This window comes from Vanacampus margaritifer, chromosome 4 (genome assembly GCF_051991255.1).
Source record: "Vanacampus margaritifer isolate UIUO_Vmar chromosome 4, RoL_Vmar_1.0, whole genome shotgun sequence".
Classification (NCBI taxonomy): domain Eukaryota; kingdom Metazoa; phylum Chordata; class Actinopteri; order Syngnathiformes; family Syngnathidae; genus Vanacampus; species Vanacampus margaritifer.
In genome coordinates this window covers 11,798,327-11,823,867 of record NC_135435.1, presented here as the reverse complement: position 1 = coordinate 11,823,867, position 25,541 = coordinate 11,798,327, and the positions used below count along the sequence as shown (strand labels likewise).

Genomic DNA, 25,541 nt, shown 5'->3' with positions numbered 1-25,541 from the left:
CACACACACACACACACACACACACACACACACACACACACACACACACACACACACACACACACACACACACACACACAAAAAAACTCGCTCACACAGTGACTTACAAAAAGTCACACCACCAACAAACTGGCACACTAAATAAACTCACACATGATAAATTAGCATCTCAAAAAAATTGTCTCACGAAAACATTTTTGCGCCTAAACAGACAAACTTGGAAAAACTTTGCACATGCAAAAAGCTCTCTCACTCACAAAATAGACCCCCCCCAAACACTCAAACACAATAATAAAACATGCACAGAAAACTTTTATGCACGCTTGTTTTTTTAGATTGCCATTTTTGAGTGAAATATTTTCATATTCTGACAATGAAAAATGTGTCTATTATCCTGTAAATTTACTTTTGTGTTTTTCATTTGACATTTGGACATGCCTGAGTTCTTGCGTACACAAAGAGGATGTGCTCTTAGTTTCGCTTAACCAGCAAAGTGGCAGCAGCTCTGTGGCTTTTCTTACTGAAATGATCAACACCTCGTGTTAGGAAACTTCCTCTTTTTTTCTCGACTGATGTTAACACCCACACACCAAAATCAGCATTTTTTCCTGGACATATGTTTAATCATTTTTTGGGTTCTAGATGGGCGATCAAGACGGGGTCAAGCAAAGCAATGTGTTCTTAAATTTTTTGGAGAACTTTTTACAAGGACCCTAAAATGTCAATTCAACTTAACTACCACACTACCCCTAAATTCTGTAGAATTTAAAGTATTAAAATACAAGTGTTGTGTGCTTGTACACTTGTCATTTCCTGCAGATCTGATTTAAAAAAAAAAAAAAAACTCATTTGCGCATCACTTCCTGTCCTCCCACTCTCGGCACCAGTTTCATTTATAGTGATGTGGCTCTTGTGACACGCGTCACACAAGGACATGTCGGCATCGGATTGGGGTCCCGTGATGCAAGTGCTCGTCCTTCTCTTCTGGCTCGCGTTCTCTTCCGCTGTTGAGGGTGAGTTTGTCCGAATCCTCCCGGGTGCTCTGTGTTTTTTTGGTGACCCTACTTTTCTGTCCTTTTGGTTTGGAAAACAAACAGATGGACCATGTCATTCAATTCAAGAAATTGCATTTTGTGTGTAAACTGTGTAAAAGTTTATTTTAATACCAGTTCAGGGTGTACCCTGCCTACTGCCCAAAGAGAGTTGGGATAGGCTCCAGCACGCCCGCAACCCTTGAATTAGGGGTTAAGTTTATTTTATAAGCGGCGTAATAACATGTCATTTGAAGAAAAAAAAAAAAGGTTTTATAATTAAATTAACTCGTGAAGCAATTATACTGTATATGTACAGTATATATGGTTGGCGTTGTGCCAAAATATTGTACCTCCAAAATGGTCACTTTTCAAGGGACTCAAAAACGGCATGTTTGTTCAACCAGTAACATTATTTGCATCATCAAAGAGAGCAAGCCATTTTCAACACTTTAGGTTGATAAATAATTCGTAAAAATTACACTCACATATGTGGACTGACCAAAAGTATAGATTTTTGAAAAAATATCAAATTTGCCAAATTATGGCTTATGAAAATTTGTACAGTATATGCATATATGCGAATTGTGCATGTGCGTGTATATATATATGTGTATATATACGTTTATATGTATGTACCATGTGTATACTGTATGTGTATATACATTTTACAATTATTTTGTATTCTAAAAAATTGTTTAAAGTTTAGAAATTGCTCATATTTTCCCCGTTTTTCATTTTATAATTTGCAAATAAATCTTAAATGATCTCATTTAAAAAAGACATATATTCTATTTTGCAATTGTATTTGTAATGAATCTAGCCATCATTAAAAACATAATATTTAATATAATAAATATTAAATGTATACAAGATTTATTTATTTCACTTTTTCAGTTTTATTATTTGCAATAAATCATTGTAACAAAATTGTGATTTTCATTTCATTATTATTTTATTTTATTAAATTAAATTTAATTCAGAAATCTCTACTTTCCCCAACCCCATTCTAACCTTTTCTTCTGTGATGGTGTTAAGGTTGCCAGGAGTCCAACGATCTCCCTACCGGTACCGAGCTGAACCCCAACTGTGAGAAAAACTGTGAGTGGACCCTCCCCATAATCTCTGTATTTCTTCTCAATGCCTCTGACCTTCCCCATCTTTGTCCCCCATTTGACAGTCTGTGAAGACGTCCTCTCTGACTGCCATGCTGAAATTTCCTGGACCAGGTAACCTCCTTTAAGCGCATTCGCAGATCATATGTTCAATACTAACAATGTACATGGTGTCTCAAAAAGTGACACTATTCCCAGTCGATGGAATGATGAATGAATGGATCAATAAATAGCACATTCAATCCTTAAATGCACCATTTAAACATCTTTTTTTTTATTATAAAAAAATATATACCAAAAGTAAATTCAACAAGGAATAGTCATATTTTCTTAAACTATTTGAAAACAATTGGATTCACATTTCAGACCAGAATGAGAAGAAAGAAAATATAGTCGACTAAAAATAAATAAATCACACAGTATGACGTCAGTGTGTACCAAAAGATGAAATAAAAGTGAAGTAAAGTAATGATTCAGACTTTGACGTCAGGTGTTGGCGTAGGAAACACAGAAGTGATACAAATGATGTCTTGTCTGGCACTTTATCAGTCTTGCCTGTCAAAAATCAAGTTAACCAACCACTTTATGCTTGAATAAATTAGAACAAGTTTCCCTCTATTTTGGACCACACAAAGTGTATTAGAACAACATTTAAATGTTGGCCTAAATGGCATAGAAGTTTATGAAGCCATGTCACATGAATTATTGTGTTTGAAGGTGCTATAAGCAGCGGATTGTTAAGTGCACACCGAGAGGGCGATTCAGTAATGGATTCATTTTAAGAACCGTTGACCCTTCCAAAGAGGTAAGATGATTTTTTTTAATGTGTTTTCATTTTGTTTTGACTGTCACTCACTGAACAAAGAATATTTTAGTGCCGGTTTTGATGGCTATTTAAAAGTTATGCATGCATGATTATTGAGTGGAGTGACAATCGTTAAAATTGACTCAAATACGGCTTGGATGTGACCATTGAGTCGGATCCGGCATAAATAGAACAATCAACTCAAAATCAGGCATCAATTTAATTAATTCAGTCTGGCACGAGTGTTTAAAAATCAGGCCCAATATTACAATGGACTCAGATCAGACATAGATCAATCAGCAATTAATATTGCGTATTTCTTCTTGAATGGCAATCAGAGTGAGGAGCGCCCGACTCTGCAACATGGCGTTCACATCCCGTCGTCAGCCCTCCAGAGAAGCAGAACGTCCGAGTCCAGGGACCACGTCTTGGTGGTGGTCACCGTGGTCAACAGCACATATTTCAAGGTCAGTAGAGAGCGTACAATATTTTTGGGGCTATTTTAATGTTCAATCAATCTTGAATCAAATATGAAGCAAGGAAGCACGTTCTCAAGATCTACTGTACTGTACTCACCCACATAGACAAATCAAAATCAAACAAAGAAATGTTCTTTGGCTTTTTATTTACTGGCCTACTTTTGTACTGTATTCCACAGCCCCCAAGTAGAAAACAAGGGAGAAGACTTCTCCCTAGCCCTCCTGGCCTGACAGGCACAGTTTTGGGGGAAACCGTCTTGGTGGTGCAGGCAGGTTTACACCCGCTCCAGGACCTCCCAGAACCCATCACACTGACCTTCAAATACAGCAAGAAGGTAAAAATCAATCATGTGTGCATTTGGTGAGGCCACTCAATCCCCATCGACTGTCCTCTAACATTTTAAGCAAATGTTTCAGCTTGCCGACGGGGCTTGTGTGTTCTGGGAGGAGTTAAATGAGGAAGACGGAACTGGTGGGTAATGTGCTCTGACTTACGTCTGAGTCTTCTTTTCCAAGCACCGCCACCATCATGAAGAAGCATTTGCATATTTTTTAGGTCAGTGGAGCAAGTTTGGCTGTAACACTAGCAACACTGGGAGTGAATTCATTTGTCGTTGCAACCACTTGAGCTTCTTTGCTGTACTTGTGGTAAAAACACAATTTTTCACATTTTCAGAAACATGAGGTGAATGTATGAGCGAGAAACAGAGTAACTTGTACAGGTCAAGAGAATAACGTTTGGACCTCCGCCAAGGCCATATGTGCTTTTTGTAAACATCAGTCCTTCTTTCCCCCTTCTTTTTTTCTGTTTTAAAAATTGCTGACAACCTAACATTTATTTTTGTCAAATGAGGATTTTTTCGACTTTCAAATCTCTTCACAGATGTTCGATGAACCACTCAAAGGCATTCACAAGAGTTGTTTTTGTAAATACCAAAGACAACAAAATATTTAGTTTTTTGTCAACATGAAGATTACCTACATGTTTTTGTAAACATTAAGACAGTTGCAGTCTTCCATGAATGTAGTGTACTTTTGTTTTCGTAGCAGTCAGAGGCAATCTAACGTGGCCTGAACTTTTCCTTGAACAGAACCCTGATCTCTCGCTGAGTAAAGAGGACGCCTTCAACCTGAGTTTGATCACATACGTCGGATCAGCGCTCTCGGTCGTCTTCACCATCATCAGCTTGATCGTCTACTCGTGTCTAAAGTCAGTCCTTCAACTATTTCTTACTTTACATTGTGGAAGAAGTCTGAGTAGCAGTTTAGCAAGTAATCTACAAAGTACCCCCAACAAGAGCAAAAGCTTTCCAAGACTCTTTTGTAATCCTAACGCCAATTAAACATAAAAGTCATGCTAGTTATAACAAATCCACATTTTTTAGATTTGAAAAATTCCAATGTTATAATATATATATATGTTCTTTTTTGTTTTTTTAATAGAACAATAAGTTATAAAGTTGACAAAAACTAATTCACTTTTTGTCGAGATGAAAGTAGTACTCTACTGAGAGAAAAAAGTCACATTTTCCATTCTACTGTCTTGATATTGAAGTCAAAGTTTAACAAGGCAGAAGGTCATATAGCATACAACTATTTTTGTTATATTGCACGCTTCATTTCAGAAAAGGAGCTTTTACAGTAGGTCTCGTCTATTCACGGGGGAGGCCAAGCCCTATTGCGTATCCTGAAAAAATAACTCTTGAGTACACACCCCACACACAAATATATCATAAATTTTACATTAATAGTTTAAACTAAATAGTCCGCAAAGTATTATTCTAAAACTGTTTAATATCATTTCAAACTCATCTTACATTACCTTAAAAAATAAATGTTGTATAGATCATTTGATTTTGAAAGAAATGCACCAGAAGTGTGTATACCGGTATATTAGGGGTGTCAAAATTAGTGCCTAACTTTAAATTAATTAAAAGTTCCTTTCATGCCACAATTTTTTTAATGCACAATTAATGGCCACCCCCTTACTTGGAAAGCCTGTACTGGGAGAATTCCAGTCGCAACGCAGCAGACACGTCCACTTCAAAATTTAGCAGTAATAAATTTAATAATAATGCATATATTTGTGGAGACTCGGGTCAAGTTATATTTTTACAATTTTAAAAATGTTCAGAATTTCACAAGTTATTTTCTGTTAAAAAATTAGATAGCTCTTAATATGAAAAGAAAAATGCACCAAGCTGTCACAAATGTCTTACAAATGCAATTATTCCATCTAGTGGCAGAGAAGTGACCTTAACACAATCAATATCATATTTGTTTTTTTACAGTACATCTGTTTTTATTTTAACTCAATTTTATGAATTATTATTAAATTCCTGTATCAATGACTAAAAGATGCAGCCATATTTCTATTAGTTTAACATTTTTTTCACTTTTATGTTAACAAGTCAATGAAACGTATATTTAATTGTACATTTAGAACAGATATAAAGTTGGGGATTAATCGTGAGTTAACTATTGAAGTCATGTGATAAATTACGATTAAAATTTTTAATCACCTGACACCCCTAGTATGGGGTAGATGCCACGGACTTCCGGGTTTTTCATACATCAGCGTCGTTTCCGGCCATTAATAGCCGCGTTCCAACACTCGCACCCCCACCCCTGCGCCCCCCACCCGTGCGTTCCCGCCATCAACTCTCTGAAATGCTTCGGACAACTGAGACAGACACACTACATACTCGCACTCGTCGATGGGAACGCGCAACTGAGGGGCACAAAGGTGCAAGAACTGGGACGCGGCCCACACATCGCAAACAGGAAACGGGAACAAAGCTGATGTGTGAAAACCAGGAAGTCGGAAGTCCCGCCTCCTCCGTGGCATATACCCTATATATACACATGATAAAGACTCTTCAAGGTTAGCTCATTCCAAACATACACAGCTTGTCTTTTGAGTAAAATTTGATCACTTAGTCATACTTGGGACCAGTTGCTGTTTAGACAGTGCTTGGAGCCATCTTAAAGCACAGAAAAGGCTGAGTGGTGACTTTTTCAGCAAATAATGGAGGACAGGTTCCAAATGAGAATAGATTAATTCACAAATATGTAAATAGCAGACTGCAACCAGGTGAGGAATTACTGGATTCTACATCAAATCTGACTATAGTCTGACTATAGTCTTTAAAAAAAAAAACTTTTTTAATGCAGGGATGTCAGATTAATGTGACTGTGACACATCACAATAATATCAGAGGTTTTAATTGTCCCAAAGATAAGGTCAGGAGGAGTAACTTGATTATTATGTTTGTTTTACTGATGCACCAGTCCCACTTTTTAATGATACAATACAATTTATTTTCTATTATTTTGATCACCAACGGGGATCCGGAGCTCCCAATTTGAGAACCACTGAGCTACAGTATTCCAATGACGTCTGTCTCATTCAGCAAGTGGCAGCCAGAAAGAGCGGTCGCCCTGCACATGCACCTGACGGGGGCGCTGCTGTGCCTGCACCTCTGCTTCCTGCTGTGTTGCTTGTGGGCCTGGAAGCTCGCTGAGGAGCCAGCGGACTGGTTGTGCGGGGGTCTGGGCCTCCTTTTGCACTGGTCTCTGCTGGCCACCGTCTGCTGGTCAGCCCTGGAGGGCTTCCACCTCTACCTCCTGCTGGTGCGCGTCTTCAACATCTACATCAGGAGATACCTGCTCAAACTGAGTGCGGTGGGCTGGGGTAAGCGCACATATAAATCTTTCGCACTTAAAACACACTTTTTAAATACATTGTAAATGTATTTGAACACAGGCAATAACTTGCTGGCAAATAATGTATACAAAATACTGTACAGTCTTGTTAAGTGGAGTTCCATCTTCCATCCATATTGAGTCTTCTCAATATAAATGTTGACATTTATTTATAACAATCTTTTTCTTTCCCTTCAGGTGTGCCCACACTGATTGTTCTGATATGTGGCGTGTCCGGTCTGTATGGCAAATACACGCTGGAAATTCGGGACTCCGACAACAACAATTCAACAATACAACTGTAAGTAAGCCAGCATCCTCATCACTGGTTTTGGAAATTTAATATACTGTATTGTATATGTATACATACAGTATAATCCAGAAACATTCTAAACTGTTACAATTCACATTGGAATAATGGAAATAAAAATGGTGGCTAACCATCATACTGTACAAGAAAAAAAAAGAATTAATGGTACTATGGTACTAATCTCTAGGACAAGCTTGAAAAATGCCTAAAATTGCTGCTTCAAACCAATTTGGTTTCTTTTCAGGAATGCTTCTTTAGGCTTTTTCGGAGGCCACCTTATGACATTTCAACTGAATTTCATAATTGAAACAAGCTTAAGGGCCTCAATTTAAAAAAAAAAAAACAGAGGGTGATATGCTTAAATCAACCAAAATTAGCCCATTTCCCCCCTTCAAAATCTTAATAAGGTATTATAACTTCTTATCGAAGTTCTATTGCTTGTTAGGAGTAATCTTAGCTTAGTTGACCATTTGCACCGACGTCACGTGATCACGCGACTTCCTTATGACGGACGGCGGAGGGAAATGATAGTTGAATGGAAGTGGACGTGACCCGGAGCAACTTAGTGACTGTTATTTTACAAATTAAAAGTTATTTTTGCCCATAGAGCCATGGAATCTATTACTTCAACCAAAGTTTGCTTGTCAGTCGGAGTTGCACATTTAGTCGGGACTCATAGAGCGTGATATTTACTTAAATTGGAGATCGCTAGTTTGAAAACAGCCCCTTACCTTCTGTATCCTGCTGTTTTTACCAAGTTAATCAAATTGACGACTTTTCCGGAATTCACAGCACACGACCTTAATCATTATGTAGTCAATGCCGTCTTTTCTCCTTACACCGGGGCTGATTTAAAAGCTTGTCGCTGGCTGGGTCTCTGGGACGAGATGCTACGCTCACACCGGGGGATAATATACCTCGTAATGCAAAGGTAAAACTTGTGTATCATGCTAACTGACTTATTTTTACGCATTCCGTTCTATACTGAAACGCTGTGATGTTATGTTACTAAGTTTACTAGCATGGAACAAATGACTATCGTAGTGGCAAGCTATGCGGTAATTTCATGAATATGACTCCGGCTCCAGAGTAAAAAACTCCAAGCACAAAGACGAAATCCCCCATTATTAAACATTATTATTAAGTGCATTTAACATGCACTTAATAGTTTTAAAAAAAAAAAAGGTACACTTTAAAACTAAGCTGTAATTTGACTCCTCTGTTGCAATCTTTGTTAGAGTGTATGTTTACTGGTAAAATGTATGAACATTTATATACTAAACTTGCAAAAAATGATCCCTGCAAATCCGTGAATACTTTGTGGGCTGCCAGTCCTTTCTGTTGATTGCTCCTATCAATCGACGTCGTTCGTCTTCATTAGTAGGTATGCGATAAAAAGCAACATTTGGTTTACTCTTTTGTGCCATGAGGGCGGTGACGTCACGTGCAAAAGGTCAATACCAGTCTGTCACCTTTAATGGGCTCTTCTTGCGGAGTTGCTTGCAAAGAAGAAGTCTCTTTGAAGATAATTGCTTCTCCTGCAAGTGGAGGAAGTGGAGGAATGAGACACACATCTGGTCTAAAAATAGCTCACCAGTGATGGGACAAGGACTTGCTAAGAAGAATTAAAAGAAGAAAAGTGTCAACATTTTTTAAAACTTACAATGGGTACATGTTTCTTAATTTACCAAATGTTGTATATTTTGATTAAAAATGTGTTGAATGAAAATAATAGCTGTTGATATTTACTCAAATATTACACAAAAGGAAAAAAATAGCAGCATAAATAAAGAATTTTATGGAGTACTCATTGAAAATGAGGGGGGGGGGTCCACAATAGAGCGAATCGGCAATAAGTGAACCTCAAGTAGCGAGGGACCACTGAACTTGTTTTAAAAATTCTTGCAAATAAAATTTTCCTGTTCTATTGCAGATAATTTGACATAAACTAAGTCATATATTCTGCACTCCATTCCTTTTTTTCTTGTTTTGTAAACCCAATTTTTCAGTGTAATTATTCTACCAACCAACAGATGCTGGATGAGCAGCAATTTCCTTCATAGGCAAGCGGTCACCTACGCCACCACGGTGGTCTTCCCATGCCTGGTGGTGTTCTTCAACTCCTGCATGTTGGGCGTGGTGGTCTTCAAGCTGTGGAAGCTGCGAAGAGGCGGCGCAAAAGACTTCGGACCGAAGGGCAGCAGGGACAAGGCCAGCAGGTTGTGGAAGGACTGCGTGACCGTGCTGGGCCTCAGCTGCGTGCTGGGCTTACCTTTTGGCTTGTCTAGCACCACCTACGTTTCACTGCTGGGCGTCTATATCTTCACCGTGCTCAACTCGCTGCAAGGTCAGTTAGTAAAAAAAAAAAAAAATATGCTGGGGTTTTCAAGCTTTTTTGGGCCAGGGACACTTTACAGAGGATAATTTTTCCATTTTTCCAAAGTCCCCTTCATATAGTAATACCAATCAAGTCAAGTCAAAACGTATATCTAGAAAAGACACATTTTTGACACAATATTCTAAAAAATATACCCAGTTTGTTCTTAAAAAGACCATTCCTTTAAGGAGGAAGTCAACCTAAAAAAATTATCTACATTAATATGTTCCCATTTTAAGAACCTGTGGTTCAATGTCTGCACATATTATTCACTATAGTATCATATTGATCTCTCTTTAAGGGTTCTTTGTGTTCCTGTGGTCTTTGGCGTTGACGTACAAGTCTCAGTCGGACACCGCCTCCTCTTCAAAAGACACTTCCTCTCAGAGAATCATGATCACCAGCTTCAACAGCTGACATGTCACACACATGCACTATTGCCTATGTTAGGTGTGTGTGTGTGCGCGCGCGTGTGCGTGCACTTCCATGCATGATTAAATAGTCAAGTCATACATTTTCTTTACAATAATATGTTCTATAAGCCCCCACTATTCTAAATACGGTATTCTGAAACCCACCCGTCTCAGGGGGGCAGCCATTTTGCTACTTGCTTTCTGTCGACTGAAAATGACATCACAGTGCTCAGGCAATGGACGCAATGTCGGTAGCAGATGTGATTGGGCTGCTAGATTGTATCGGGGTCGCCTACAGATGATGTCAGGCTACAGGATTGACTGGAAATTGTCCATTTACGATTGTTCAATAAAGTTATATGGAAAAAAATTGACGGTAAAACATTGGAAAGAAATTATTAAAGATGTCATTGAAATAACAAAATGTATGAACTAAAATTGTAAACACGTGAGTAAATCTAAGAATACAAAAGCAGGATACTTTAAGATTGAAGAAATAATAAAATAGATAGAAGCGCCTTCGCGTTTACCGGTGACGTCACTACTGAAGCGCTAACAAAATGCGCGATTCACTTCGGTTTGGTTACCGGAACTTGCCTATGACCATGTTTGTATTTGTGTGTGTTTGTGTGTGTGGAAGAAAAAAAAATCATCGGTTCGGTTTCTTTTTTAGCTGTTCACAATCACAATACATCACAAAAACAGTCTTAATGATAATAGGAACAATTAACAATCTAAACTGACAACATTTGTCAGGCAATTTATTTGTGTATTTATCATTTATTCAAACAATTTATTATTTATTCAATATATCTTGCGTTTAGATTTTTGGGTTTATTAACTTTTTTACAATTTCAGTCCGTGCATTTTTATCATATCATCTTTAATATTTTCTTTCCAATGTTTGATGTCAATTGGATAATTTCCGGCCAATCCTGTAGCGTAACGTGTTCGTTAGGCGACTCCGATACGATCTGGCAGCCCGATCACATCTGGTACTGACAACGGCTCACCTGTTTTCTGGGTTTGGTCATGTAACATTTGTAAAATAATCTCATAGGCCCTGTGATGTCGTTTTCAGTTGACAGCATGTGTCAAACTGGACGCCCCCTGAGTTGCATAAAAACGGGTGGAATTTTCTGCGTAATTCATATTCCACAAAAACATTATTAATCGACGGGGTTCAATAAACGACGGCTTCAACCCGCCAGCCATTTTTTTCGGATGTAAATGAGATGTTAGGCGGCGGAGTCTGTTGTAATAACATGTCCAAAAGAAGAAGAAGAAAAAACTATTTTTAACCCTCCCTTTAGCTGATCCAGGTTTGGTTTATTTCAATGTTGTAATGTTTTACAGTTACAATCTTTTTAATTCATACAAATGGAAACTGTTGTCTTCCAAGTTCCACCATGTCTTCAACTTGAGACTGAGGATTCCACTTCATTGTACAATAGTGTATTATTGTAATAAACGTTAATAAATGTTTGTTTATATCATTAAAAAAATTGCAAGAGCCTGGTATTTCTTCATAGCGCAACATTTCGCAAGTTTGTCGTAAATATGTGTTAATCGTGTTTCTAATTTGCAAGTTGACGTTTGAATCTAGTTTGGCCAAGTGAAGTCGCCGTACAAGTTTCAATGCAGCTTTACTTCCGTGCATGTTTTGGCTAAACAAAAGCGCGCTTCACCCAATAATTCGTCTCGAATTAATAGTAAAACTGAAGCCTGCCGTCACTACTTACCTGGAGAGAAACATTTCCTAAATCAGTGTCCGGATAAACTCGTCTCGGTGCAATTTGGAGCTGCTCCAGCTAACTTAGCTTGCTAGGTGCGTACAAAGAGACGCCTTTGTTGTCGACACACTGCTAAACATATATCAAGTGAGGTGAAGGAGTTGTGATTGTCGTGTGGAAATGTGTGCAAAGAGTGTTAAGGAAGAGGATGAGGAGATTTTTGTTCGAACAAAAGAGAACGAGCCACAGCGTCAACTACTGGACGTTGTTTTCAAGAAGCCTGAGGGTGCGTTAAACAGAGCAGGTTTGTATACTTTTAGCTCTTTTGTTAAGATCTGGCAAAGCAAGGCAGCCAAAAGACAAGAGTTAAAAACAAACAAAAAACAACCCTGTAACATTTACAACAGGTTCAGATTACAGGCAAGTTATTAGACGCATTTGCACCTTCTGTTGCGGTTGCTTTCTGTATATTTTATAACAGTCTTAAATTCTCCCCAGGTAACCACCTAACTAGGACCTGTAAAGCTAAATGGCCCTTTTACCTAATCTGGTTCGCATTCTTGGAACAACCAGTTGAAGAGCATCTTGGGATCGTAGGGCATATTGAATCTGCGTGATCCTTAAAAATACACTAAAGTAAATCCCCATTAGGAGATCAAAGATGGGAGATACGGTGGATTCTAATATGAAGTGAAATGCAGGGCCTGTTTCTAAAAAATAAACTGAGTTTTAGCTTCAATTCTGAAATGTGACTTCAATGTTCAGTTCTCATTGACAGTGACGCTTCAGTGTGGTCCCTTTTGCAGTCAAAAGTTTGGGGATATCTGATGGAAGTTTTAATATTACATGGTTTGATTTACTGCTAATATTGCTTTTTTTGTTTTTTTCATGATTCTCACCACACAGATAATGAGTTATATATATATATATATATATATATATATATATATATATATATATATATATATATATATATATATATATATATATATATATATATATATATATATATATATATATATATGACTTTGTGATCACGGTTGCCGTTTTTCACGATATTGCTTAAAAAATTAAAGAATACTCTATGTATATTAGGGATGGACAAGTAGCAATAACTGGCCTTATTTCAAGGTATCTGCTCGCCATGGCGACCATCCAATACTGATATTGGCAGCCCTCTTATGGCCATTTTTTGATCAGGTATTAGAAATTTGACAAATAGAAAATTGCCAGTAATTTCATGCAAATTAAAGGAAAAACACTATACTGCCATATACTGTATAGGTCTTTCTTTAAAAATATCTGTCATTGTTTTGTTTTTGTATAAAAAATACTAGTGGTATCGATTATATCTACTTATACATTATACATTGCAGAACAAATAGAAATCACAGTGTCTTAAATATGACTTAAACGAACATTTGTACTTAGTATTCGAGTTTCTTAACTCTGCCCTTGCCAGTAGTTATTAAAACACTTAAGCTTATATTTTTATAGCTTTATATTTTATAACTGTGGCGTTCGAGACGTTCTAAAAAATAAAGTGTTAGTGTTTATATATTTTGAACCCACTTTAAAATGTGATTTGTATGTTTTAAGCAGTGCCCGGACAAAGTGGCCTGACCAGTGTAACTCCTACTTTGGCTGATGATGTTTCAGACAAAGGTGAGCTTTTCAACCAGTGTGTAAAAATTTATAAATTTATACCCTGCACAAACAGTTATCTATTATGCTTTGTAAAGAACATTGAGTCAAATATTGCAATACTATTTATATATAGATTTTACGGAAATTTAGAATTATAGACAACAGTACAGTCAATCAAAACGTGTGTGTTTGTCTTCTTATGTCTTGCAGATGTCATTGAAAAATATGTTCATCCTGAGCAGCAGGACCCAGAACCCTCCCACGTTAAAGAGGAATTGCAGGAGGCCGTTGTCGCCGAGTTTCCCTTGACTGTCATTGTCAAGAGTGAAGATGATGAAGAAGAAGAGGGTGATGGAGACCATGGAGTGTCCCAAGCAGAGAGCCTCTTTCCTCCACTATCTGACAGCGGTGACATAACAACACACTCTTCTGATACTGATGATGATAAACATTCAAAAGGTGATGTGGAACATCAAATTGACAAAAATCCCTGGAAATGTTATGAGTGTGAGAAAATATTTTCTTCCAAGTCAGGTTTGAAAGAACATGAAAGAATACACACAGGGGAAAAACCTTTTGCCTGCTCAGTTTGTGGTAAAACATTTACTCAGAAGGGACATTTGGTAACTCACACAAGAACACACACCGGGGAAAAACCTTTTACCTGCTCAGTGTGTGGCGTTATATATGCTCGAAAGATTATTTTGACAAATCACATGAGAACACACACCGGAGAGAAACCTTTTGTTTGCTCAGTTTGCGGTAAAAGATTCTCTGGAAAGGAAAACTTGAGAGTACACACGAGAACACACGTTGTGGACAAACCTTTTGCATGCTCAGTTTGTGATAAAAGATTCTCTGGAAAAGGAAACTTAAGAACACATATAAGAACACATACTGGAGAGAAGCCTTTTGCCTGCTCACATTGTGGTCAAAAGTTCTCTGAAAGGGGAAACTTAAGAAGACACAGAAAAACTCACATTGTAGATAAACCCTTTGCTTGCTCAGTTTGTGGTAAAAGATTCACTCAGAAGGTACATTTGGGAACACACACAAGAACCCACACTGGGGAGAAGCCTTTTGCCTGCTCAGTTTGTGATAAAAGCTTCTCCATAAAGAGAAGTTTGATACGCCACATAAGAACACATACTGGAGAGAAACCTTTTGCCTGTTCAGTTTGTAGCAAAAGCTTCTCCTTAAAGGCACATTTAAGAACACACACAAGAACACACACTGGGGAGAAACCTTTTGTCTGTTCAGTATGTGGTAAAGGTTTCACCCAGAAGGGAAATTTAGAAGCACACACAAGAACACACACTGGAGTGAAACCTTTTTCCTGTTCGGTCTGCAACTTAGCTTTCATTGATAGCACAGGACTAGTTCAACACATGAGAACACATACTGGCGAGAAACCTTTTGCATGCTCAGTTTGCGGTAAAAGATTCTCTCAAAGACGCACTTTGACAACACACACAAGAATACACGATGATGAGAGAGATGAGGCACAAGTGTGATAGTGAGAAAAGCAACACTAAATAAAGCTTACTGTAAATAAATTGTACATTGTATGTGGTGAGATGGAAAATATATTATGTGATCCTGAATAAAATACGAGTCTTCAAATGACAATAGTGGTCAAAATCTTTCTTCTATATTTTAATTCTAACAGCTTTACATTTGAAGTCAGAAGTGTACATACACTTGGCTTGAATGTTATACTTGGTGATTTATCTTAGCTGTCCTTTTCTAGTATGGAATAATTTTACAATGTACATATTAAATGACCTTTTAAAAACTAGAACTGTTGGCCCTCGTTTAGATTTTCTTTATGATTTTCTTTCATCCACACAGGATCAAATTTATACTGTATATAGAAGTTATTACTCCCCTCTCTATCTCTAAACACTTGCCTGTTTTGATAAAATATTAACTTTGTACATGATCTGTACTGTTAGAGGAATTTTAACTATTGTGTACATGCTTGTTTTAATCATTTTACCTGCAATAGGAGTGAATGAGTGTGATCCAAGCGGCCGTCCAGTGTAGTGGATGATATGTGTTATCTCACTTGTTTTAATGAGTCATTAATGGCCTGATTGAACTTGTAGTTATTACCTCTAAATCATATATACAGTAACTGAAATACTGTACAGATGCCAACAATACAGAATGTTTAGCTTTATTTAAAATTGAAATATTTCTATTGGGTTTGTGTATACATAATGTGTACAATACAGAAATCTTTGCACAATGATGTTACAACGTTTTCAGCAATTTATGATTTTGATATTGATCTAATAATCCCAATATAAAGGATGATACAGGCATAGGTCCTTTTAGCTTAAATTGGCAATATCATACAGAGACATAATACACAGCCTGCTATTATTATGCTCACCTAATAATTCAATCCAGCTATGACGAAAACGAACTGTGTCCGTTCGGCTAATCAAATGCGCTTCGTTTTAATAGTTTTCATCCGTTGGTACTGAATGTTTTTAAGACTCATCATCATATCACTAATACAGGTATACTGTAGTAAAACATCATCCATAAGGGCAAGGCTTAACATTTCCTGACAAGATTGTGTCTGTGCAAGCTGACACATAACCAATTAGCTTAGCTTGCTAGCTGCTACCAATAATGAGACGCGACAAAACATTCGCCTATATGTCTTTTTTGAAAAAGCATATGATGCTTCACACTGGAGAGAAACCTTTTAGCTGTTCACTTTGCGGTAAAAGATTTACAAAGAAGGGGCAATTGAACGCCCACACGAGAACACACACTGGAGATAAACCTTTCAATTATTCAGTTTGCAAAAAACAATTTGCTCAGAAAGGACATTTGAGTGAGCACTTAAGAACACATACTGGAGAGAAACCTTTTTTTCTGCTTAGTTAGTGGGAAAGGAATGAATGAAAGGGGACATTTGAAGGCACACGCGAGAACACACACTGGAGAGATACCTTTGTTCCTGCTCAACAAGAGTAGCTCAAAGGTCTACTTTAACAAATCATATGAAAACGCATACTGGAGAGAAACCTTGTGCCTGCTCGGTTTGTGGTAAAATGATTGCTCGTAAGGCCAAATTAACATACAAACAAGAATGCACACCGGCGAGAAAGCTTTTTAATTTTAAAAAGTAGTTAAAACATTTGTTTTAGCAGGCATTCCAGTAAGACTTATTTAATATATATATATTTTTTACTCCATTTAATTTTATTTATTTGTGTGTGTTTTTTATTGCATAACTTATATTAGCTGTAAAATAAATAACCATAATTCTGTATTTTAAATGTGTATGACTGCATGAGTTTGTGAGTCCTCTCTGCGAGAAGAGCAACAGTATATAAATAAAATTGACTTACTTATTTCCGTTCAGTCTGCAAATTTAATTCAGGATTGGAACATCTTCATGCGGACTCTCTAAGTCACAATTAAAGTATAATTTACATATGTATAAAGAAAAATTTAAGACCCCATTGAAGAAAACAGACTGTTGCAGGGTGTAAAGTGAATTGTGTGGGACACCAATAGCTGCTATAAGGTGGAAAAGAAATAAAAGTTTGAAAGTGAATGAGATATAAGAATCACAAACCTGCTGAGTCGACTTGTGGCGGTAGCAATCAATTAGCCTGGTTAAACACAGAGGAAGTAAAAAACGAGAATGAAATAATCATAATAGTAATAATTTTCAGCCAAAGTCGACAAACTGACCATAGTACTCTGAAAGAGCTGCCGTAACATACAGCATGACCACTGCGAGGCGTGTATCTGTGGCTGTGCTTATTCTTCAAAAGGTGAAGAAGGAGCTGGATTGCGTGGTATTCAAACGAACCAACATAACAGTGTGCTCCAAAGGTTGCTGTGTCCAAAAAGAACAAAGACCAACCAAGACTCGGTGTGGACTTCAAGAAGCAATGAAGCGGTAGAAGTATGTCTTGCTTATTATTGATGATATATTACAAAAACTTGCAGGAGCCAAAGTATTTTTCTCTTTTGGACACAGTAATGACTACGCAAATTGAAAAGGAGTGCCTTGCCACAGTCTGGGCTTGTGATAAGTTTTGCAGATATTTATATGGCCAAGACTCCTTTACCTTGCAGGGTGATCATAAGCCCCTCATTCTTCTAATAAATTTAAAAGACAGTCACATAAACATAGTTTCCCTAAGGCGTCAGAGCTCTGACCCAAGTAGGTGAGCTCAATCAAAGTTAAAGTGTGCACTTTGAGATTTATTTTATAAATGTAGTGCGTTAAAATATATTATTATTGATGTTCTGTCTAGTTAAGAAAATGTTCATGTATAATGGTGTTGCTGATTAAGATGAGTCCAAGTGACTCAAAGAAAGGATGGTATGTTGTACGTATGGTACGTTATTATGTGATGTCATCATCGGTATGTGTAAACTAGATGATTTGTCAAGCTACGTCCAGTCAGTCGTTCTCGGAGGTGTTATGGTGAAAACTCAAATTAAAGCTCACCCCAGCTAGTCAACATTTTGTTATCATCTGTTTAAATACACAAACACTACAGGTGCCCTCATATGGTCAGTGGGGACTTCATTCATCAATCCCCAGACCACAAATACAATAATTTAAGTATGAAACTCTCCTGGCGCTAAAGTACACGCCACCATGGTTCTTTTGTCACATGTGAATTTATTGGTTTAAAGTTTTTACACCATCGCCATCAAATCCACCGTCTCATTTTATTCAGTATTAAGTATACATTTTTACAGCATAGCACTAAGTCTGTTTAAAGTTCATTGACCACTGCTAGTCTCGCCGGCAAAATTGGCTGTTGTAACATTCTTACTAGATAAACTTTTAGGACGTAGACTGCAAATGAATGGTTTCTCCCCAGTGTGTTTTCTTACATGTGTTCTTAAGTTTCCCCTTTGAGAGAATTGTTGACCACAAACAGAACAGGCAAAAGGTTTCTCTCCAGTGTGTGTTCTTGTGTGTCTTATTAAACTTTCCTTTAAAGAGAAACCCTTACCACAAACAGAGCAGACAAAACAATTCTCTCCAGTGTGTATTTTTGTATGTGTTCTTAAGTTTCCCCTTTGAGAGAATCTCTGATCACAAACTGAGCAGGCAAAGGGCTTATCTCCAGTGTGTGTTCTTGTATGCCTTGTTAAGCTTTCCTTTATAGAGAAGGTTTTACTACAAAATGAGCAGTTGAAAGAATTCTTCTCGGTGTGTGTTCTTGTATGTGTTCTTAAGTTTCCCCTTTGAGAGAATCTCTGATCACAAACTGAACAGGCAAAAGGCTTCTCTCCAGTATGTGTTTTTGTGTGCCTTATTAAACTTTCCTTTAAAGAGAAACCCTTACCACAAACAGAACAGGCAAAAGAATTCTCGCCAGTGTGTGTTCTCATGTGTGTTCCTAAATTGCCCCTTTGAGAGAATTTTTTACCACAAACTGTGCAGGCAAACGGTTTTTCTCCTGTATGTGTTCTTGTGTGCCTTATTAAACTTTCCTTTAAAATGAAGCCCTTACCACAAACTGAACAAACAAAAGAAGTCTCCCCAGTATGTGTTTTTGTATGTTGAATTAATCCTGAGCGAGCACTGAAAGTTAAATTGCAGAATGAGCATGCAAAAGGCTTCTCGCCAGTGTGTGTTCTCATGTGTATTTCCAATGATGACTTGCTGGAAAAGGTTTTGCCACATTGATAACATTTCCAGCGTTTGTTGTCAGTGTGACATGTCATATCATCATCAGACTGTTCATCGCCATCAGTATCAGGAGACTTTGACACGGTGTCGTCATTGTCTGATAGTGGCGCCAAGAGGCTGTCTGCTTGTGCTTCTGTTGTCATGTATTGACTGCTGCTTGAAGCATCCGCACTTTGACCTTTTTCTTCATCGTCTTCACTCTTCAAGGGTGACAAAATGAACGGAAACTTCGTGAAGGCTTCCACATCTACCTCTTCCACTTTAATGTGCAGATGCTCTGGGTCTTCTTCCTCTTTAATGTGGAGCGGCTCATCTTTCACTTCCTCCTCATTGTGAGGGGACTGTGGGTCCTGTTGCTCAGGAGAAAGATATTTTTCGCCAATATCTGCAGGACATAAAAAGACACACACGGAATAGTTAAGAAAAATCTAATTTACATCTCGCAAATGTCCCCATTAAAATTAACAGAACAAATGCATAACCATACAGTAACGTCGACTCACTTTGGAACGTGCATAAAATGCAAAAGTAGAATGGAATAAAACTACAATTTGGAAGGCTACTTGAAGTGCTTGATTTTTGCCACAGTATATGCAGTCTTCTTATGACTGGCACATGTGTAAATAAATAACAAGTAAGAGTATGAGTGAACAAACCCGCTCTGTGTAACACAGCTTTTTGAAGCTTGTTGAAAACGTCATCCAGTCGTCGACGTTGTGGTTCTTCTTCTTCTTTAGTCCAGCAATGTTCATCCTCGTACTCTTCTTTTACAGTTTTTGCACACATTTTCCGATGGTAATCTTAATACTTGTGTTTGTATCAAACGCGTCTCTTTGTTAGCGACTAGCTAATGTCGCTAGGGTAGATCAGGAATCTAGTCAGCTTCAACAACGTGCATCGGTACAAATTTACTCCAACACGAAGATTTAATGATAGATATTTTAATCCAGAAAAAATGTGTTTTTTTGACGGGCTGCGTCAATGTTTAAGAAAGTTCTGTAATAATCCGGGAAGAATTATTTCGTGAAACACGAGCTGCCATAACGAAAACTAAGTACGTAGTAAAACGTAGTACGGCAAACCCGTTTGGACAAACTTCCTGTCACAGTCACAAAGCTAAATAGCTAAACTTAACTTTGCGTTAAGAAAAATAATAAAGTGTTTAAAAAAATAAGACAAAACTACTTCAAAATCTAGTATTCAATTGTAAATTCATTTGGGAAAGGCAAAGACAAAGCACGACGAAAAAGACCACATAATAACATACTAACAGACTAGACAGGGACGTTTATTGAAATTAATTATCAGGATACACAAGATACACAACATAACGACAACACGTCTGTTACATGGCATAAATATGTACATAGTACAGAACAAACACGGTTTGATAATAACAAAACACTGGCAGACAAGACAATTGTGCAATAGTGCCTCCCGCAGGTGCAGCATTGTCATTACACGTTTGACCTACAGATAGCGCAAGTTTACAAGGATTAACTGTTTACGTACAGATCTTCACTTTGCAGTAGGCAATGCACTACTAAATGAATGGCAGTTTACAGCTCTGTAGTAGCCAAAATGATCCAATGATTATGGTGTCCAGAAGTGTGATAATGCTGATACAAATCCCAAAACATACTTCCTAGACGTGCTCTACAAAAACTTGGATGACCGAAGGCCTCCGACAGACTCTTGTTTACTGACTTCTCCTCGGCTTTCAACATCCTCACATTCACATGCTGGCCCACATATACTCTCCTCCGTCCTTCTCCTTTTACCAGGATGACCAACTCATCCTGTGGCTCCTAGATTTCCTCACCCACATGACATAGACATAGAGCGTGTAGCAACATTTTCTCTAGTGTTCATCCTCAACACCAGATCTTCCCAAAATGTGGTATGTCTTTAGTGGTATGCGGAAAAACTTGTAGGCCGACTCCTGTAGGCTACCTTTTTTCTGTTGAACTCTAACCCGTTAATATCACATTTCCATTCTCCTCAGATGTACAGTATTCCGATGGAGTATAACGAGTTGACAGAGTAAGGAGAAACTTTGGATACAGTGGCAAAGGTTATTAGTACGATGGATTCCTCCAGTTCAAACGTCTAAGAAAACAGCTCCAAATGCCTGGAGTGCACACACACTCAAATTACAGCTGCCACCTATATAGTGTCAGAGATGCAGAATGTCTAAGTTACTCCTTGTCAGACAATAACTCAGAGACACATACTTATTGGAGCAAACGTAGACACTCACTTTATTTAACTTTGGTCACGTGAATAGCTAATAGTCACCTTTTTGTTGCGCCATCCTTGGAAAAAGACTGCTCAAGCCAAACATGAAAAAAAAGTACAAAGTCTGAAATGTGTGTAAATACAAAAGAAAAAGTTTTTTCCTGTCAAGGCACATTTGATAACTTGGCAGTACAACAAAAATCTCTGCACACTAATTTGATTCCTTCCGTCATTTAGTTGTATAGTGCTTGGACTGAGAAGAGGAAAGGGGTAAAAATAAATAAAATGGACATGCTATCAAACCATTTGACAAACGAATTAACTATATAGCCCACAGTAAAAATTTCCCCATACAGTGATTAGGGAGTAGGAAAGGCGTCAACAATGTCCAACACAGCCTCAGTTTGTTCTGCAGCTTCACTTGTGCTGCTCTTGTCACCAGCACACTTGTGTTTCTTAAGATGAAGTGTATCATTAAATTCTAAATGACACACACTACAACCGAATGGTCTCCCACCATTGTGTGTTTTTGTGTGTGTCGTTAAACTTGTCTTTTTAGAGAATCTTTTACCACAAACTAAGCATGCAAAAGGTTTTTCTCCAGTGTGCGTTCTTGCATGGATGTTCAATTTTTCCTTACGCGTGAATGTTTTACTGCAAACAGAGCAGGCAAAAGGTTTTGCTCCTGTATGTGTTCTAGTATGTATGTTCAATTTTTCCTTGCGTGTAAATGTTTTACCACAAACTGAGAAGGCAAAAGGTTTCTCTCTACCATGTGTACTTGTGTGAGCTGTCAAACTTGTCTTTTCCGAGAATGTTTCACTGCAAACTGAGCATGCCAAATGGTTTTCTACAATATGTGTTCTTTCGTGTATGTTCAATTTTTCCTTACGCGTGAATCTTTTCCCGCAAAATGAGCAGGCAAAAGTTTTCTCCCCAGTGTGTGTTCCCATGTGTTGAGCTAATGTTGAACGCACACTGAAACGTAAACTGCAAACTGAGCATGCAAAAGGTTTTTCTCCAGTGTGTGTTCGTGTGTGTGTTGTTAAATGAGTCTTTCTAGAAAATCTTTTACCACAAACTACGCAGGCAAAAGGTTTCTCTCCAGTGTGTGTTCTTGTGTGCGCTGATAAATTTGTCTTTGAACAGAAACTTTTCTCACAAACTGAGCAAGCAAAAGGCTTCTCTACATCATGAATTCTTGTGTGTGATGTTAAACTTGCCTTTGTATAAAACGTTTTTCCACAAACTAAGCAAGCAAAAGGTTTTTCTCCAGAATGCGATTTTGTGTGTGTTTTTAAATTGGTCTTTTGAGTGAATCTAAGCCCACATACTGAACAGGAAAAAGGTTTCTCCCCCGTGTGTGTTCTTTTGTGTGTTGTTAAATTGGTCTTTTTGGAGAAGCTTTTACCACAAACTGAGCAGACAAAAGGTTTCTCCCCGGTGTGTGTTCTTTTGTGTGTTCTTAAATCTCCTTTTCTAGAGAAACTTTTACCACAAACTGAGCAGGAAAAAGGTTTATCTCCAGTGTGTGTTCTTGTGTGTGCTAATAACTGTCCATTTTGGGTGAATCTTTTACCACAAACTGAGCAGACAAAAGGTTTTTCGCCTGTGTGCGTTCTTGTGTGAGTTTTCAATGATGACTTGTTGAAAAATGTTTTGTCACACTGAGAACATTTCACACGTTTGTTGTCAGTGTGACACGCCATATCACCTGCAGAGTGTTGTTCATCATAATCATCATCATTATCATCATCATCAGTGTCATAAGATTGGGGTGTCATGTTGTTGTCACTATCTGAGACTGGAGCTAAGAGGCTGTCTGATTGGGATCCTTCCTCATGGTCAGTATCACCTTCACTCTTGACAATGTCACCAGTCAATAACACCTTGGTGATATCATCCTCCTGCTCTTCTTCTTTAATGTCCAGGGCCTCTGGCTTCTCTTCCACTTTAATGTGTAAGAGCTCTAGCTCCTCTTCCTCTTTAATGGGGTTGGGCTCCTGCTCCTGCTGCTCCATTCTGGAACACCACTCTTGCTACTCAGGGCGATGATCTTCTTCACTGTCGTCTGCAGGACACAAGAAGACAAAGACATGAGGTTTGGTAAAGTACAGCAACAAAGTCTAATGTTGTACATTGTTTATCTTGATTTTAATTTTGGAATAGATTTTAGAAGCACAATTAGACCGTGCAAAATGACAATGACTCTAAACTAACCAGCCAAAGAGGGTAAAACCAGTTACTAAGGAATAGGGTGTTCAAACATTTTTCTCAGTTAGACTAAGCATTTACATTGATTTTGTTTAATGAGTAAAACATTTTTTTATTTACCTGAGACTAGATCACTTTTAGACAATCACCAAAATAGAAATCGTACCTACCATAATCCCATGTCATCCAACGGAATAACATTTAATTGTTCTGCCTATCATTCTACGTCGCTGGCATACATAGATGAACAAATACTTTTTTAAAGTAACAAATATTTTTAAATTAAGTACAATTTAATGATGATCTCTTAAGGCACACCTCGTTCGCGACTTTTCAAACAAGCCCGCTAGATGAGTAAAAATGCTACATCTTGATAATGTGGCCAATTTACGACAAATTTAAAGGTGATGTAACGTAGAGCGGAATCATTATTACAATGAAAAGCTCACTGACAAGGAGATGTCAAAATTTGAATTCAAACCTCACCCACATACTCTTTCTGGTCAAAAACTTGCGAAATGCTAGCTACGCCCCATCATATCCACGAGTACAGAATGATTATTGGATGTTAACAAATGAGATGTAATACCTTAATGAGGATTAAATTAAAAACAAATGTGAGAGTAATAAATGTACTAACCTTTTCCGTGTAACAAGTCGAGGCAACTTGAAGACAACGACCGTTGATGCTGCCGCTCGTTCCTTTCGTTAATGGCAACAAGTTCCTCTTCGTACTCTTCTTTTACTCTCTTTCACATAAAACACACTTGATCTCTAGCGTTCATAACAAACGCATTTCTTTTGTTACCTAAACCAAGCTAGGCTAGGCTAGGTCTATGGGGCCGAGAAGCTACAACGTGCACTTTTACTTCATCCCGAATATTTAGTTAGTGATGTCTTAGTGCAGCAAAGTTGTGGTGGACGTACTGTGTCGATGCTGCAGTACATTCAGTATCGATTTGGAAAGAAATGTTTGTCAAATTCGTATGATAAGGTGAAAAAAAAGTTGTCCTGCCCGCAGCGGAAGTAGTACTACGGCAACCTCCTTTGGACAAACGTTCGCGGTTTGGGTTTAAAGCGGCACACATTCTGAAGTTTGTTCTTGAATGGGAAGTCACCCATGAGTGCCAGCTGCTGTAAACTTTTTCCACCTTTACTTTAGACAGAAAGAGGGCGCTGTTAGTGACGAATAATTACGTGTCCATTTGGGGGAAGAGTTCAATTCACTCTCCAATTTTTGTTCCATGTACAACCAAATGAAATCAAATGAATCACATAAGCGATCTTTCCCAAAAGACCAGACAGCAAGTAGCTGCTTGGTAGCAGGCAGCTAAGCAGATGCTAACCTGGCAGGCTGAGAGCTCAGAATGCAACAGTGTATACTCATTGTCTTTAATTACAAAATGCTTCCTTTTTTTTAATAACACATCTGTGAGATGAACATTGCCTATAAAGGGTGAAATAGCCCATCTTTCAACTTGTGGCCATGAGAATACCCAACTTGCCTTGTCAGTTCTCAAATGGGATTTTACTGGGAACCAGGCCCTACCCTTCTCATCTTTCAAGATCGGAAATTCCCATGATAGTGTGGCCACAAGCTAAAAGGTGTAGAAAATGTAGTACTTCATAGGTCATTCTCATCTCTAAAAATTTATTTGGGGGAAAAAAACAAACACAAAACTTTTTGTAATTCTTCTGTTGATACGATACTCCCCTTTTCCACAGCCAAGGGCTAGCGACTGTTGGCATTCTGAGCCTGTCATTTAATTTTCCACTGACCAAAGT

General features: G+C 37.9%; 4 protein-coding genes across 6 annotated transcripts; 2 read left to right on the top strand and 2 right to left on the bottom strand.

Annotated features, from left to right (window-relative positions):
- Window positions 1-883: 883 nt before the first annotated feature.
- Window positions 884-11,733, top strand: LOC144050787 (adhesion G protein-coupled receptor G3-like). The gene is made up of 13 exons (XM_077564370.1): window positions 884-1,013; window positions 2,070-2,132; window positions 2,212-2,260; window positions 2,864-2,951; window positions 3,290-3,418; window positions 3,610-3,765; window positions 3,848-3,902; window positions 3,987-4,078; window positions 4,522-4,640; window positions 6,844-7,124; window positions 7,334-7,436; window positions 9,479-9,792; window positions 10,124-11,733. The coding sequence occupies exons 1-13, from the start codon at window positions 935-937 to the stop codon at window positions 10,237-10,239; spliced, it is 1,644 nt and encodes a 547-aa protein (XP_077420496.1). The 5' UTR covers window positions 884-934; the 3' UTR covers window positions 10,240-11,733.
- A 140-nt stretch (window positions 11,734-11,873) lies between these two features.
- Window positions 11,874-18,128, top strand: LOC144050791 (uncharacterized). Of its 3 annotated transcripts, none has more exons than XM_077564380.1 (3): window positions 11,874-12,254; window positions 13,571-13,633; window positions 13,826-18,128. In XM_077564380.1, the coding sequence occupies exons 1-3, from the start codon at window positions 12,149-12,151 to the stop codon at window positions 15,127-15,129; spliced, it is 1,473 nt and encodes a 490-aa protein (XP_077420506.1). In that variant the 5' UTR covers window positions 11,874-12,148; the 3' UTR covers window positions 15,130-18,128. The 3 variants fall into 3 exon arrangements, with proteins under 3 accessions (XP_077420506.1, XP_077420505.1, XP_077420504.1); XM_077564379.1 differs by having other exon boundaries at window positions 11,874-12,272; XM_077564378.1 differs by having other exon boundaries at window positions 11,874-12,272; window positions 13,568-13,633.
- On the bottom strand, window positions 15,774-20,376 carry LOC144050793 (uncharacterized). Its single transcript, XM_077564384.1, has 2 exons — window positions 19,961-20,376; window positions 15,774-19,689 (listed from the first exon to the last, which is right to left on the bottom strand). The coding sequence occupies exons 1-2, from the start codon at window positions 20,088-20,090 to the stop codon at window positions 18,386-18,388; spliced, it is 1,434 nt and encodes a 477-aa protein (XP_077420510.1). The 5' UTR covers window positions 20,091-20,376; the 3' UTR covers window positions 15,774-18,385.
- A 291-nt stretch (window positions 20,377-20,667) lies between these two features.
- Window positions 20,668-24,849, bottom strand: LOC144050786 (uncharacterized). Its single transcript, XM_077564369.1, has 2 exons — window positions 24,397-24,849; window positions 20,668-23,613 (listed from the first exon to the last, which is right to left on the bottom strand). Exon 2 carries the CDS (start codon window positions 23,561-23,563, stop codon window positions 21,902-21,904), a length of 1,662 nt encoding a protein of 553 aa, XP_077420495.1. The 5' UTR covers window positions 23,564-23,613; window positions 24,397-24,849; the 3' UTR covers window positions 20,668-21,901.
- Between the last annotated feature and the right edge of the window lie 692 nt (window positions 24,850-25,541).